Raw genomic sequence first — 13,387 nt, forward strand, 5'->3', positions numbered from 1 at the left:
GGAACATATAGCAGTGTCTTAAAACATTCTTTAAAAATATTTTTTTATTGATTCCAGAGAGAGAGAGAGAGGAAGGGGGAGGAAGAGGGGAAGGGACATTGAGAAACATCAATCAGTGCCTCCTTCACGCACCCTGATAGGGGATTAAGTCCACAAACGGTGCACGTGCCCTAACTGGGAATTGAGCCAGCGACCCTTCAGTGCATGGGATGACACTCAACCCACTGAGCCATACCGACCAGGGTTGAAGACACTTTTGATGGTCACAACTTAGGGGTGGGTGGGTGGGGTGCTACTGACATCTAGTTGGTAGAGGCCAGCAATGCTGCTAAACATCCTAGAATGCACAAAATAGCCTTCCCTCCATCTAAAACAAAGAATTATCCAGTTCAAAATGTAAACAGTGCCAAGGTTGAAAAATCCTGCTCTAAAATAAAACCAGGCATATTATTAAGCTGGCCTAATTTTTGGTAACATAAGAATTAAAGATAGCCCTAGCCTATGTGTGGTTCAGTTGGTTGGAGAGTCATCATGTACACCAAAAGGTGGCAGGTTCAGGTCCTGGTCAGGGCACCGGGTGGGAGGCAACCAATCAATCTTTCTCTCTCACATCCATGTCTCTCTCTCTCTCTCTCTCTCTCTCTCTCTCTCTCTCTCTCTCTCTCTCCCTCCCTCCCTCCTTCCTCCTTCCCTCCCTCTCTCTAAAATCAGATAAAACAATTGGGATGCCAAAACAAAAAAAACAGATTCTCTTCTCCCCTCAAGATGATTCTTCTTACCCAACTCTGAAGCCTGTCAAGGATAATCTACACAGGTTGGTTATTTTATGGCTATGGTATAGTAGGCTTGACTCAATGTCTACCAGTAGAAAAGCTTGGCCTTACAATTCAGAACTTTATTTACATCCATCCATCCATCCATCCATCCATCCATACGTGTATATGTGCATATGTACCTCCATTTTGCTATTTCTTTTACAACTCCACTATCTTCCTTCCAGATAACATTTAATAGAGTTATACTTCCTAAGAAAATGTCAATATCACCCCATTCTTCCTTAGAGTCTCCTAAAAACTCTTTAGGTCAGTAGACTTTTTAGAAATAGGGCTTTTCAGTTTCTAAAATAAAAGAAATAAAAGTATAGAAAAATTACTGATTAAAGAGAAACCTTAATAATAATGTACTACATAGATAAGTTCTCTCTTTCTGCTGATATACTATAGTTAGAGGTACAGGAAAGGATTTTGCTCACAGTTGCTGAGAGGGGTAAATCCATCCTTTTATTGTATTATTGGGTGACAGGTGGGGGTGTTTTTCGAAAGAAGCCTCAACATGCTTGATGATTATAACTGATAAGGTATTTACATAGATTTAACATTTTTAATTTTCAAAAGTTCTTAACTAAGTCTTTTAAAGGTTCAGAATTACTACTGCCTATGTTATAAGCTTGCCCAGGGAGGGAAATTATATTGAGGGAAACAAAAATAGTCACTCTTCTCTCTTAATCTGGGGAAAAAGAGGGAGAAATGTGAATATAATTGAAACATTGCATTAAAAAGACAACAGTGTGAACCTGGAAGGTGTGTCTCAGTTGGTTAGAGCGTGGTCCTGAGCACCAAAGGGTTGTGGGTTTGATTCTTGGTCAGGGCACATAGATGGGTTGTGGGTTTGATCCATGGTGGGGGTGTGTATGAAATGCAACAGACTGATGTTTCTTTCTCTCCCTCTCCCTTCCTCTCTCTCTAGAATCAATGAAAAACATATCCTTAGGTGAGGATTAGAAAAAAGAAAGACAACAGAGTGGTGATGGCCAGAGGGAGGGAGGGCTGGTTGGGCAAAAGGGGGGGAATGAGGGACATCTGTAATAATGTCAACAATAAAAATACAGTAAAAAACGACAAAGGATGCTTAACATCCTATATAATAAAAGCCTAATATGCTAAATGTCCAGTTGTCCGTTCAACCAATCAAAGCATAATATGCTAATGATATGCTAAGGCCACTCAACTACTTGCTATGATGTGCACTGACCACTAGGGGGGAGATGCTCCCACTGGTAGGTTAGCTTGCTGCTGGGGTCGGGCCGATAGGGACTGAGTGAGACTGGCTGGACAAGCCCTGGAGCCCTCCCGTGGTCTCTCCCCGGCTGGCCAACTTCCCGTCCCTCCCTGGCCCCGATTGTGCACTGGTGGGGTCCCTTGGCCTCACCTGCGCCCTCTCACAATCTGGGACCCCTTGGGGGATGTCAGAGAGCCGGTTTCGGCCCAATCCCACAGGCCAGGCTGAGGGACCCCACGGGTGCACAAATTCATGCCCCGGACGTCTGGTATAGAGATAAGGACATGATTGGAAATTTAATCATACATCAACAAAGGAGAGGGAAAGTAATCATACATCAACTAGGGTCAGCTTAAGGACTCCATCTTTTTCACCTAGCTAGTGAAGCAGAATCAACATGTGACTTCCTTATGCTTATAGAATACAAAGAACTAAAACTAATTTAGTTTTATGTATGTGATGGCTCTATCCTATATGGGTAATCTGCAATTCCAAGTTAGTAGACTTTTCTCCTTTAGTTGAAATCATATGAATTACTTTCTTTCCAGAGGAAAGATAGTAAAGGATTTTCTACATTGAAAATGATGCCAATTAAACTACTACTACAACCCCACAAGACTGGCTAATACATTATTTGATTGATCAGTCAAGCAGATTGACTAATACACTAATTACCCTCCAGAGAAGCCTGGTTCCCTCACCTTCCTTATAGTATAACAAAACATGTATAAACAATTACTTACTCTTGGATGAAAAGCTATGGCAGTAACAAAATCTATATGCTGAAAACAGCAAAGGCATTCTCTTCTGGAAATGTGCCATAACCTGACTGTTTTATCCATCGAAGAAGAGAGCAGAAAGTAGTTCTATGGAAAAATTGCCATTGATTATTTTATCACCATATGAGAAAAACTACGTATACAATAAAAATGAACTTTTAGTTTTTATGTACCACAATAGTTTTATTAGTACTGTTATACACAGCATCAGAAATAACAAAAGATTATCTAATTCATTTGGAAGATCCCATTTTTTGGAAATAGGTAAATATCATATTTCTTAGATTCTAAGACTTTTTCACATTACGTATTCTGGAATTATATTGGAACTTAGCTATGAATATAAGGCATCTACTCATTTAATTGTCACTTCAGTTCAGTTACTTTCACATTGACAAAACAGATGAATTTTAACTCACATGGATTCCCTGTCATTTAAAATGCCTTAAAAATATTACCCTATAATGCAGCATGAAATGAAAAGTTATTGTGTACCTGTCACACTGTAGGCAAGAAAATTAGAGAACAGAAATTTTCAAATGTTTCAGAATAGATCACAGAATTTTCAAAGCTAGAAGAGGCTAACATAATTGATTTAGGCATTGTGAAGGCCCATCATCCAGGAACCAAACATCTATCTGTCAAAGCCTTCCAGCTATCAGAGCTCATTAATTTCTAAACACAATCTATTTAAGAGGAGATCAACAAGTCACACTGAATGTGAAAACCCCATGGAGATCCTAATATTCTTTGGTATGCATAAATGTGCTAAACAAATTGAAATAATGATGACAGTTAATAAGTACTTACAATGTGCTAAACATTGTTCTTAGCACTATAATGCAACCCTACAAAGTAGTTGTATTATTATTCTCTTTTACAAATGAGAACACTGAGGCAAAGAGGTTAAATAATTTGTATACACAACATGTCAGTGGCAGAGTGGGTAGTCTGGCTCTAGGTCCGGGCTCTGACCACTACACTATTCTGTAGAGTGCTTGAGTAGAACACATGTTACGGAAAACAACCAGATGCTTTGTCACTTATTTAAAGCAATGAAATAATCTTACATCTTTAAATGTAGAAAGACTAAGCATAAATATTGATTTGGATATGTAAATGTATTGATACATATATGCTATTTGGGCTAGTTTATAAGGTATACATTTTATGTGGTTTACCTAGTTTCACATAGATGGTGTATATTGACATTAAAAAACAGAATTTTGCAAAAGAAAAAAAACCTTTAAAAATATATATAAAAAACAGAAAACAATAGAAAAAAACCCAGAATTTTGAAAGATTTATAATAATTTTAAAACATATAATAACAGTCCCAGCTGGTGTGGTTCAGTTGGCTGGGCATTGTCCCATGCACTGAAAGGTTGCTGGTACCATTCCTAGTCAGGGCACATGCCTGGGTTGTGGGCTCCATCCCTGGTGGAGGGCAGGCAGGAGGCAGTGGATTGATGTTTTGTTCTCACATCCATTTCTTTCTCTCTTTCTTTCTCTCTCTCTCTCTCAAATCAACTTAAAAAGTCTTAAAAAATCTAATAACAATTATTTTTATTTTCAATATCTACTTAGTTCCAGGAAAGTTTTGAAGAGTATGTGCAGTTTAAATTATATTTCCTGTTAATAACAACTATATAAAAACTGAACTTACTAGCCTTAGCTGGTTTTCTCAGTGGTTAGTGTCAGCCCGAGGACTGAAGGATCTTGGGTTCGATTCTGGTCAAGGGCACATACTGAGGTTGCAGGCTTGATTCCCGGCTCTGTTTGGGGCATGTGCAGGAGGCAACCCAACTGATGTCTCTTTCTCACATTGATGTTTCTCTCTGTCTCTCTCCTCCCTTCTACTCTCTCTAAAAATCAATGGGAAAAATATCCCAGGGCGAAGATCAACAACAACAAAACAATAAAAGCAAAAACAAAACAACAAAAAAACTATGGTCTGTTGTTCACTAAAACTAACTTTATTCGTCCTAGCTGGTTTGACTTAGTGGTTAGAGCATCAGCCTGGGGACTGAAGAGTCCCAGGTTCGATTCTAGTCAAGGGCATATGATTGGGTTTCGAGCTTGATCCCCAGCAGGGGGTATGCAGGAGGCAGCTGATCAATGATTCTCTCTCATCATTGATGTTTCTCTCTCTCCCTCCCCCTTCCTCTCTGAAATCAATAAAAATGTATTTTTTTAAAAGATTGACCGTTTAAAAAAAAAACTAACTTTAGTCAATGCTTGCAATAGTCCATTGCTTGAAGTATATGAAAACATGAAGATAACCCTAGAAGTGAAGATGCTGAAGACATGTTAAGATTAGCTCTAATATGCCAAGAGATTTCTGTTCAATAAATACTTACTGAATAAGTTAAATAATTTTATTAAACTAAGTATAGTTTTGGGAGTAAATGAATTAGATTCAAATCTAAGTTCTAACCACAACTAATTTTGTGATCTTGGATAGGCCAGAGGGCCAGTCTTCTAATCTACAAAATGAACTATTGTCTACCTCACAGTTACATTTTAAGAATTAATAAGGTAATTCTTGTTACCTAGTACAAAATAAGTCTTCAAAAAAAGAAAACTCACTGTAAACACCAATTATGCTAGATACTGAAGAAAAACAATAGTAAAATAAGATCTGGTTCTACTCTTGAGGGGCTTAGAATCTAGTTAAGTAAAAAAGAAAGTTTACTTGCCTCCCCCAACAATTATGTGAGCCAGTTCCTTAAAATAAACCTCCTTATGTATGCACGTGCTCTTGGTTGTATTACTCTGGGGAACCCTGACTGATACAGTGGTCAGTGCAGAACTAATATCTTCCAGTTAGTGTGACATTTCAGAAAAAAAAATATTTGTCTGCTTTAACGAAGTAAAATGAGTGCAAGATTCCCAGCTATGTGCTTTGTATTTTTTACTCCAGATGAATACGATTATCAGATTAAGAACATTTTAAATTTCCATCTTCTGACAACTCGGTCAGATTTCACACAGGGTCGGAAAGGAGTACAAAGACACAATTAGGGCCCAGTTTAAAACCAGACGACAAGGTGAGGCTCAACCTTGTTCCAGGAGGTTAGAGAAAGACATTACAACTGATGGGTTATGAAAAGCATCCAGACATCTAAACAAGTATGACAGGGACAGCAATTCATAAATAGTGTGTTTCAAAGCTGGAGCTCAGAGAAAACCTGACTAGCCAATATATATTACCAATATCTTTGTGGGACATGAGGTTCTCTTGACATATTTAAAATACATAGGCATCAATGGTATCCCTCGTAGCATTTTGTTAACTCAGTTGACTTTTCTTAATTTAAGGCTTTTAAATATTTTAAATATCCCCCTGAATTCTTAATGTATTTTCGATTCTGATTACTGACAAATTCAATACAGATTAAATCAAAGGTACCATGCAAAATTCAAAGACTGTTTCCTGCTTCAAAGAACTTAAATCAAATTTAAAATCTCTCTTTAAATTTTCACAAAACTGCAAAAATATTTGATAAGTGGCAAAACAGAACTTCTACTTCTGGAATAATTTTGTTCTAAGGGGGAAAATCACATAATTAAAATGTATCATTGATTCATAGAATATAATTGTTAAGCCTAAATTAATAATTTCACAAATGTAGTATATTAGCCCCAAAGCAGGCTTGATTAGATAGATCAGACTTCACCTTTATAATTGAAGTCATCCATTTTGCTGAGGATACTTTGCAAAATTATAAGAGGAAAAAGATACAGTATATAAACAGATCCAAACAGAAGTTGTCAAGTAATATAAACATTTTCTTATGAGCCTAATGTGACATTTTTTTTAACTTTAATTAATTTGTACATAGAGCCCACAAAATATATATGAACATTTAAATACTTGATAGTGTGACAATCATAGAAATAAAGCATTTGTTTTTATCCTATAGTCATAGTTACACAGAATTAACATACAATCCAAATAAAAATTTCCTACTTTAGACCATGAAAGATCAAGGAGATCAGCAGTATGTCCTTTATATTTGCAAAATGGCCGTTGTCGAAATGGTGCATTTTTATCATCAGTGTCTTCATCAGTTCCACTGCATACCTATTTAGACAAAGACAAATGTTAAAACTAGCAAAAGGAAAGCTTCCCACTCTTCCCACTCTGTCTGTTCTCTCATCATTTTGTATGATGCTTGATTGAAATCTTGATCCAGCAAAAGCAAACCACCATTTATGCTGAATCTGTTATTTATCACCTCTTTACCTCCTTGACCTAACAAATAACAAACCAGGATCATTAACTGAAGAACATCATGCTATCATAATCTTTTCCCTCCCTAACAGAGTCCGTACTTTGTCCTTTTCTGAGCATCTGTTACTACATGGGAGGTAGGAGCCAGCACCAGAGGGTGATCATGATCAGTCTAAGGTAATCAAGACAAACTCATTCCCTTTCCCAGTGATGACTGGTTTAGGAATGGGCACATGCTACAATTTTCATCCTTAGACATAAGGGAAAGTTTTTTGTGAGAGGGAGTAGGAGGGGGCTCTAAAATGATTTCCTCATTCTTAAAAAGGGCATATTAAGAGAGACCTTCCTTTTCCCTGCCTCCAAACATTGTTGTTTGCATAGGACACCTGAGAGTGTAGTAACCATTAGAGGACTATGAGGGAAACCAATCAGAGAGAACAGATAAAGAATAGCAAAGCAGGAAAATGGTAGGGCCCTGTGACCCTGATGATACTACTGAGCTGCTGAATTAGCCACCCCTGGAACTGCCTTACCTCCAGACTTGCTTCCTCATTGTTTAAGCCATTTTCAGTTGGATTTCTGTTATTTGAAGCCAAAAGCATCCTGACAGAGGTAGGTGAATAATAATGCCATTCTTTTGTGCAGTGAATTTAGTTTACAACATGCTTTTGTATTCATTATCTGATGAATCCTAACAACTCTAAGAGTTGGGTATTAAAATTTTGAAGATAGAGAGATTGAGATTAAAAAAAACTATCAAGGCTCAAAGAGGTTAAAATAACATATTAAAGGTAACATGGCCACCTGCAAACAGCAGAACCAAAGCAGAAATATAAGTGATTTAACATCAAGTTCAGAGGTTGTTCCTTAAATGTTTTAAAGCAGCAGTTGCCAACCGGGTGGTCCGCAGACCACTGGTGGTCCGCGAGGTCTGAAAGGCTGGCGACCACTGTTTTAGAGGATGTTAGCATGAGCAAAAAATATGGAGTGTTAGCTAAGTCTTGAATATTTAGGAAAGGATAGGTAGGATGATGAGGATAGAGAAAAAAAAATATGGAGATATAGTAGGGGATTAGGGTAGAAAGGTACTTTGAGACCAGATCATAAAGGGCCTTAAATTTGTGGCTTAGAAGGTCAGGCATTCTTTTTTTTAATTTTTAAAAATTAATTAGAGAGGGGGGGAGGGAGGGAGGAAGGGAGAGGGAGAGAGGGAGAGGGGGAGAGGGGGGAGAGAGAGAGAGAGAGATCTATTTGTTATTCCACCCATTCAACATTCATTGGTGTATTCTTGCATGTGCCTTGACTGGGGATTGAACCTACAACCTTGGCATATCAGGATGATGCTCTAACCAACTGAGCTACCTGGCTAGGGTAAAAGTTTAGACATTCTAATGCAGTGATGTTCTAATTCAGTGATGGCGAACCTTTGAGCTCGGTGTGTCAGCATTTTGAAAAACCCTAACTTAACTCTGGTGCCGTGTCACATATAGAAATTTTTTGATATTTGCAACCATAGTAAAACAAAGACTTATATTTTTTATATTTATTTTATATATTTAAATGCCATTTAACAAAGAAAAATCAACCAAAAAAATGAGTTTGCGTGTCACCTCTGACACGCATGTCATAGGTTCGCCATCACTGTTCTAATGCAATGGAGAAAAAACACAAGGTTCTGGAAATAAAAACTAACATGTTCTGACTGGTGCTATCAAAAGAGAATGCTATTGTGTAAAAGATCATTTGAAGAAAGAAAATGGAGGCAAGAAGAGCAGTCAGTAAATTTAAGTAAGAATAATGAGGGCTTGAACTAGGACAGTGGGCATGGGGATAGATTAAAAACTACCGGTATTATTTGTCTAGAACTTTACAGTTAATAAAAAATCTTTAGCACTAGCTGGTTTCGCTCAGTTGCTAGAGCATCAGGCTGTGGACTGAAGGGTCCCGGGTTCGATTCCAGTCAAGGGCACATGCCCGGGTTGCAGGCTCGATCCCCAGTAGGGGGGATGCAGGAGGCAGCCAATCAATGATTCTCTCTCACCATTGATGTTTCTCTCTCTCTCTCCCTTCCTCTCTGAAATCAATAAAAATATATTTTTAAAAATCTTCACATCCACTGTGGAGATAGACCAGCAACAAAAATGTCTGACCTTTTGCCAAATACTACTAATCCTAGATAACTATAGCTACTTTCCCTAATTTTGCTGCTAGCCCAGGGAGCACTGCTGGAAGACATAAAACTAAACAGGCTTGCTTAATTACATCAAATTCAGCCTTTGCTTTAATAATAATTTACATTTCATTAACTCCTTAACATATTTCCTCTAGCAGTGATTCCAGATACCTTTTTTTCCTCCTTAAATATCCATTTTTTCTCCCAATAGCAGTGGTTCTCAACCTGTGGGTCACTACCCCTTTGGGGGTCGAACGACCCTTTCACAGGGGTCGCCTAAGACCATCGGAAAACACATATATAATTACATATTGTTTTTGTGACTAATCACTATGTTTTAATTATGTTCAATTTGTAACAATGAAAATACATCCTGCATATCAGATATTTACATTATGATTCATAACAGTAGTAAAATTATAGTTATGAAGTACCAATGAAAATAATTTTATGGTTGGGGGTCACCACAATATGAGGAACTGTATTAAAGGGTCGCGGCATTAGGAAGGTTGAGAACCACTGCCCTATACTCTACCTTTTTTTCAAGATACTTAATGTTTTTCAGATTATAAATACATGCTCAGTATAGACAATTCAGAAAAAAAGCCAGAAAGTAGGAAAATTAAAACCACCTATGATCTGCTAACATTTTGATATTTTCAGTCTTCCTTTTTACTATACATGAGTGTTTTCTGTATTCCACTCTTTCAAAACATGTATTAGCTGCATATGAATGCACCATAACTTAATCGTTCTCCAATATGTTGGTCATTCAGATATTTCCTTTTTTTTTTTACTAATATAAACAGCAATTCACTGAATAATCTGGAACATGAATCTTTATCTCTCTTTGATTAAAAAAAACCCCTAATATACATGGTCAAAAGGTTTAAACTATAGACTTTTATTTATAGTATCTTCTGTTGTTTTAATAAAAGCAGGTAAGCTTAAAATTTTTAGAAATATAGAAGTATAAAGTATCAAATAAAAGTGACTGAAAACTCTACCACGTAGAGATAACTGCGAGTAATAACTTAGTGAGTTTCCTTTAAGCTTTTTAATCTATACTCATAGATATTTTAGCCAAAATTGGGATATTATTGTATCCAATTTTTCATTCTGCTTTTTTCATTTTACATTTTAACTAGAATGTTTTTAATATCATTATATAGTCGGACAACCAAGATGGCGGCCCTGGTAAACACCTGAACTTGCTGCTGTGCACAACCACATTAAAACTACAACTTAAAAGACAAAATGAATATCATCCAGAACCATGGGAAGGCTGGCTGAGTGGAAATTCTATAACTAGAAGGAAAGAGAAAAGCGCATTCAGTCTGGTAGGAGGTGCAGAGGTGTGGAAGTGCGGAGGTACAGAGGCACGCGAAAGGGGCTGGCAGCTGGGTACACTGTTGTCTTTTTCAATCGGGAGGGAGAGGCGAGAATTTGGGGACCCAGACTCATACGGGAAGAAACTGGACTGTCTGGCATCGGGCCGGAACGTGAGGGCAGCTTTCTCGCAGAGGTGCTTGCAGCGGTCATTGTTCCTGCATGGGGCCGCGGGACACAGAGACCTGAGGTCTTCTCCAGGGCAGGGCTGACTGGCAGCCATTGCTGTTTGCTTTGGTGATTCCCTGAGACCCCGCCCCCCCAAATTACAACTCCACCTAAGCTATGTGCAGAGGCTTTTGCATACGAATGGCCTGGCCTGGCCTTTCTCCGCCTAAAAACCTGTCAAACTGCAGCTGGGTCAGAGAACCCCAGAGTGTCCAAAAGAAGGCCTAAGGCTCTCGCAGCAGCAGCCGGCCTTGCTTCACAGCTGTGCCTCATCTGGACACCTCCAAACCCCAAACAAAGAGGAGGAATCTGCAGATCTCTCTGTAGCTCCTGCTGGGTGGCCTCAGGCAGTGGCTGACCTTGCACCTCCTTGGAGAACCAAGAGCCAGTGTACCCAGTGGTCAGAGTGAGACCATCCAGATTACATCTCTTCAGATCCGTAAGAGACACACTCAAGGGACAGACTCAGTGAGTGACAAAGCCCCACTGAAGCCAAGTCCTGCTCCATAAGGGTGTCTCCAGCACAGAAGTTCTCCCATTGTAGACACAACTGGTACTCACAGCCAACTGGTCTGGAGGTCAATTCCTCTCAGTGATACCAACAGCAATCAAGGCTTAACTACAACAAGACTGTGCACACAACCCACAAAAGGGTGCACCAAGAGTGTCCACCTCAGGTAATCAGGGAGGCTGAATCACTGGGCCCTATAGGACACCTAGCACACAAAGCCACTCTATCAACACAGTGAAGCAGCTAAAGTGTAGAGACAAAGAAACAGGTCACAAATGAAAGAAATGGAGGAAAGCAAACTATTGGACATAGAGTTCAAAACCACAGTTATAAGGTTACTCAAGAATCTTCTAGAAACCCCCGAGAAATTCAGTGAGACCCTCAAGGATATGAAAAAGGACCAATTATAAATTAAGCATACACTGACTGAAATAAAGAATAATATACAGAGATCCAACAGCAGACTAGAGAATCGCAAGAATCAAGTCAAAGATTTGAAATACGAAGAAGCAAAAAACATCCAACTGAAAAAGCAAAAGGAAAATAGAACACAAAAATATGAAGATAGTGCAAGGAGCCTCTGGGACAAGTTCAAGCGTACCAACATCCGAATTATAGGGGTACCAGAAGAAGAGAGAGGGCAAGATATTGAAAACCTAATTGAAGAAATAATGACAAAAAACTTCCCCTACCTGGTGAAAGAAATAGACTTATAAGTCCAGGAAGCACAGAGAACCCCAAACAAAAGGAATCCAAAGAGGACCACACCAAGACACATCATAATTAAAATGCCAAGCGCAAAAGACAAAGAGAGAATCTTAAAAGCAGCAAGAGAAAGACAGTCAGTTACCTATAAGGGAATACCCATATGACTGTCAGCTGATTTCTCAACAGAAACTATGCAGGCCAGAAGGGAGTGGCAAGAAATATTCAAAGTGATGAATAGCAAGAACCTATAACCAAGATTAGTCTACCCAGCAAAGCTATCATTTATAATTGAAGGTCAGATAAAGAGCTTCACAGACAAGAAAAGGCTAAAGGAGTTCATCACCACCAAACCAGTATTATACAAAATGCTGAAGTGTATTCTTTAAGAAGAGGAAGAAGAAGAAAAAGGTAAAGATAAAAATTATGAACAAATATATATCTATCAACAAGTGAATCTAAAAATCAAGCGAATAAATAATCTGATGAGGAGAATAAACTTGTGAATATAATAGAATCAGGGGCATAGAAAGGGAGTGGACTGACAATTCTCGGGGGGAAGGGAGTGCGGGGGGTGCGGGAAGAGAATGGACAAAAATTGTACACCTATGGACAAGGACAGTGGCGGGGGGGGGGGGGTAAGGGCCTGGGATGGGGTGGGAACCAGGTGGAGGGGAGCTATGGGGGGAAAAAGAGGAACAATTGTAATCATCTGAACAATAAAGATTTATTTAATAAAATATCATTACATAGTCTTTGAAAACAATTTAAGGACAGAATAATATTCTACTTGTGGGCTATCACATAGCTTTAATTTTCCAACTGTTAAAAATTTAGCTTGTTCATATTTTAGCTTTTGTGAGAACACTAAGATGAAAATCATTTTACTTACATCTTTGGACATATTTGATTCTTTCTTTTTTTTAAAAAAAAAATATTTTTATTGATTTCAGAGAGGAAGGGAGAGGGAGAGAGAGATAGAAACATCAATGATCATAGAGAATCATCGATCAGCTGACTCCTGCATGCCCCACACTGGAGATCAAGCCTGCATCCCAGGCATGTGTCCTGACTGGGAATCGAACCGTGACCTCCTGTTTCATAGGTTGATGCTCAACTACTGAGCCATGCCAGCTGGGCTGGTTATTTCTTTATGATAGATTTTTAAAGGTAGAATTATTAAAGATAGAGTGTGTGTGTGTGTGTATATATATGTGTGTGTGTGTATGTATATATGTGTGTGTGTGTGTGTGTGTATGTATGTATATATATATAATGCAAATTAGGCCAGGACGCCATATCGGGTCACGGCCCGACAGGAGGAGATTGCGCTTGCAGATGAGGCCCGGAGCGGAGATGGAGACAGA

At 38.6% G+C, this 13,387-nt stretch overlaps 1 protein-coding gene across 4 annotated transcripts in view; it reads right to left on the reverse strand.

Annotated features, from left to right (window-relative positions):
• Window positions 1–13,387, reverse strand: part of WDR44 (WD repeat domain 44) — a 107,582-nt gene that overhangs the window by 11,668 nt on the left and 82,527 nt on the right. For all 4 annotated transcript variants that reach the window (XM_059679890.1, XM_059679891.1, XM_059679892.1 and 1 more), the window contains 2 exons: window positions 6,811–6,924; window positions 2,802–2,924 (listed from right to left, as the gene is read on the reverse strand). In XM_059679890.1, the coding sequence (XP_059535873.1) occupies window positions 2,802–2,924; window positions 6,811–6,924 (237 nt within the window). The remainder of the gene's footprint in view (window positions 1–2,801; window positions 2,925–6,810; window positions 6,925–13,387) is intronic.

This window comes from Myotis daubentonii, chromosome X, assembly GCF_963259705.1.
Source record: "Myotis daubentonii chromosome X, mMyoDau2.1, whole genome shotgun sequence".
Lineage (NCBI taxonomy): Eukaryota > Metazoa > Chordata > Mammalia > Chiroptera > Vespertilionidae > Myotis > Myotis daubentonii.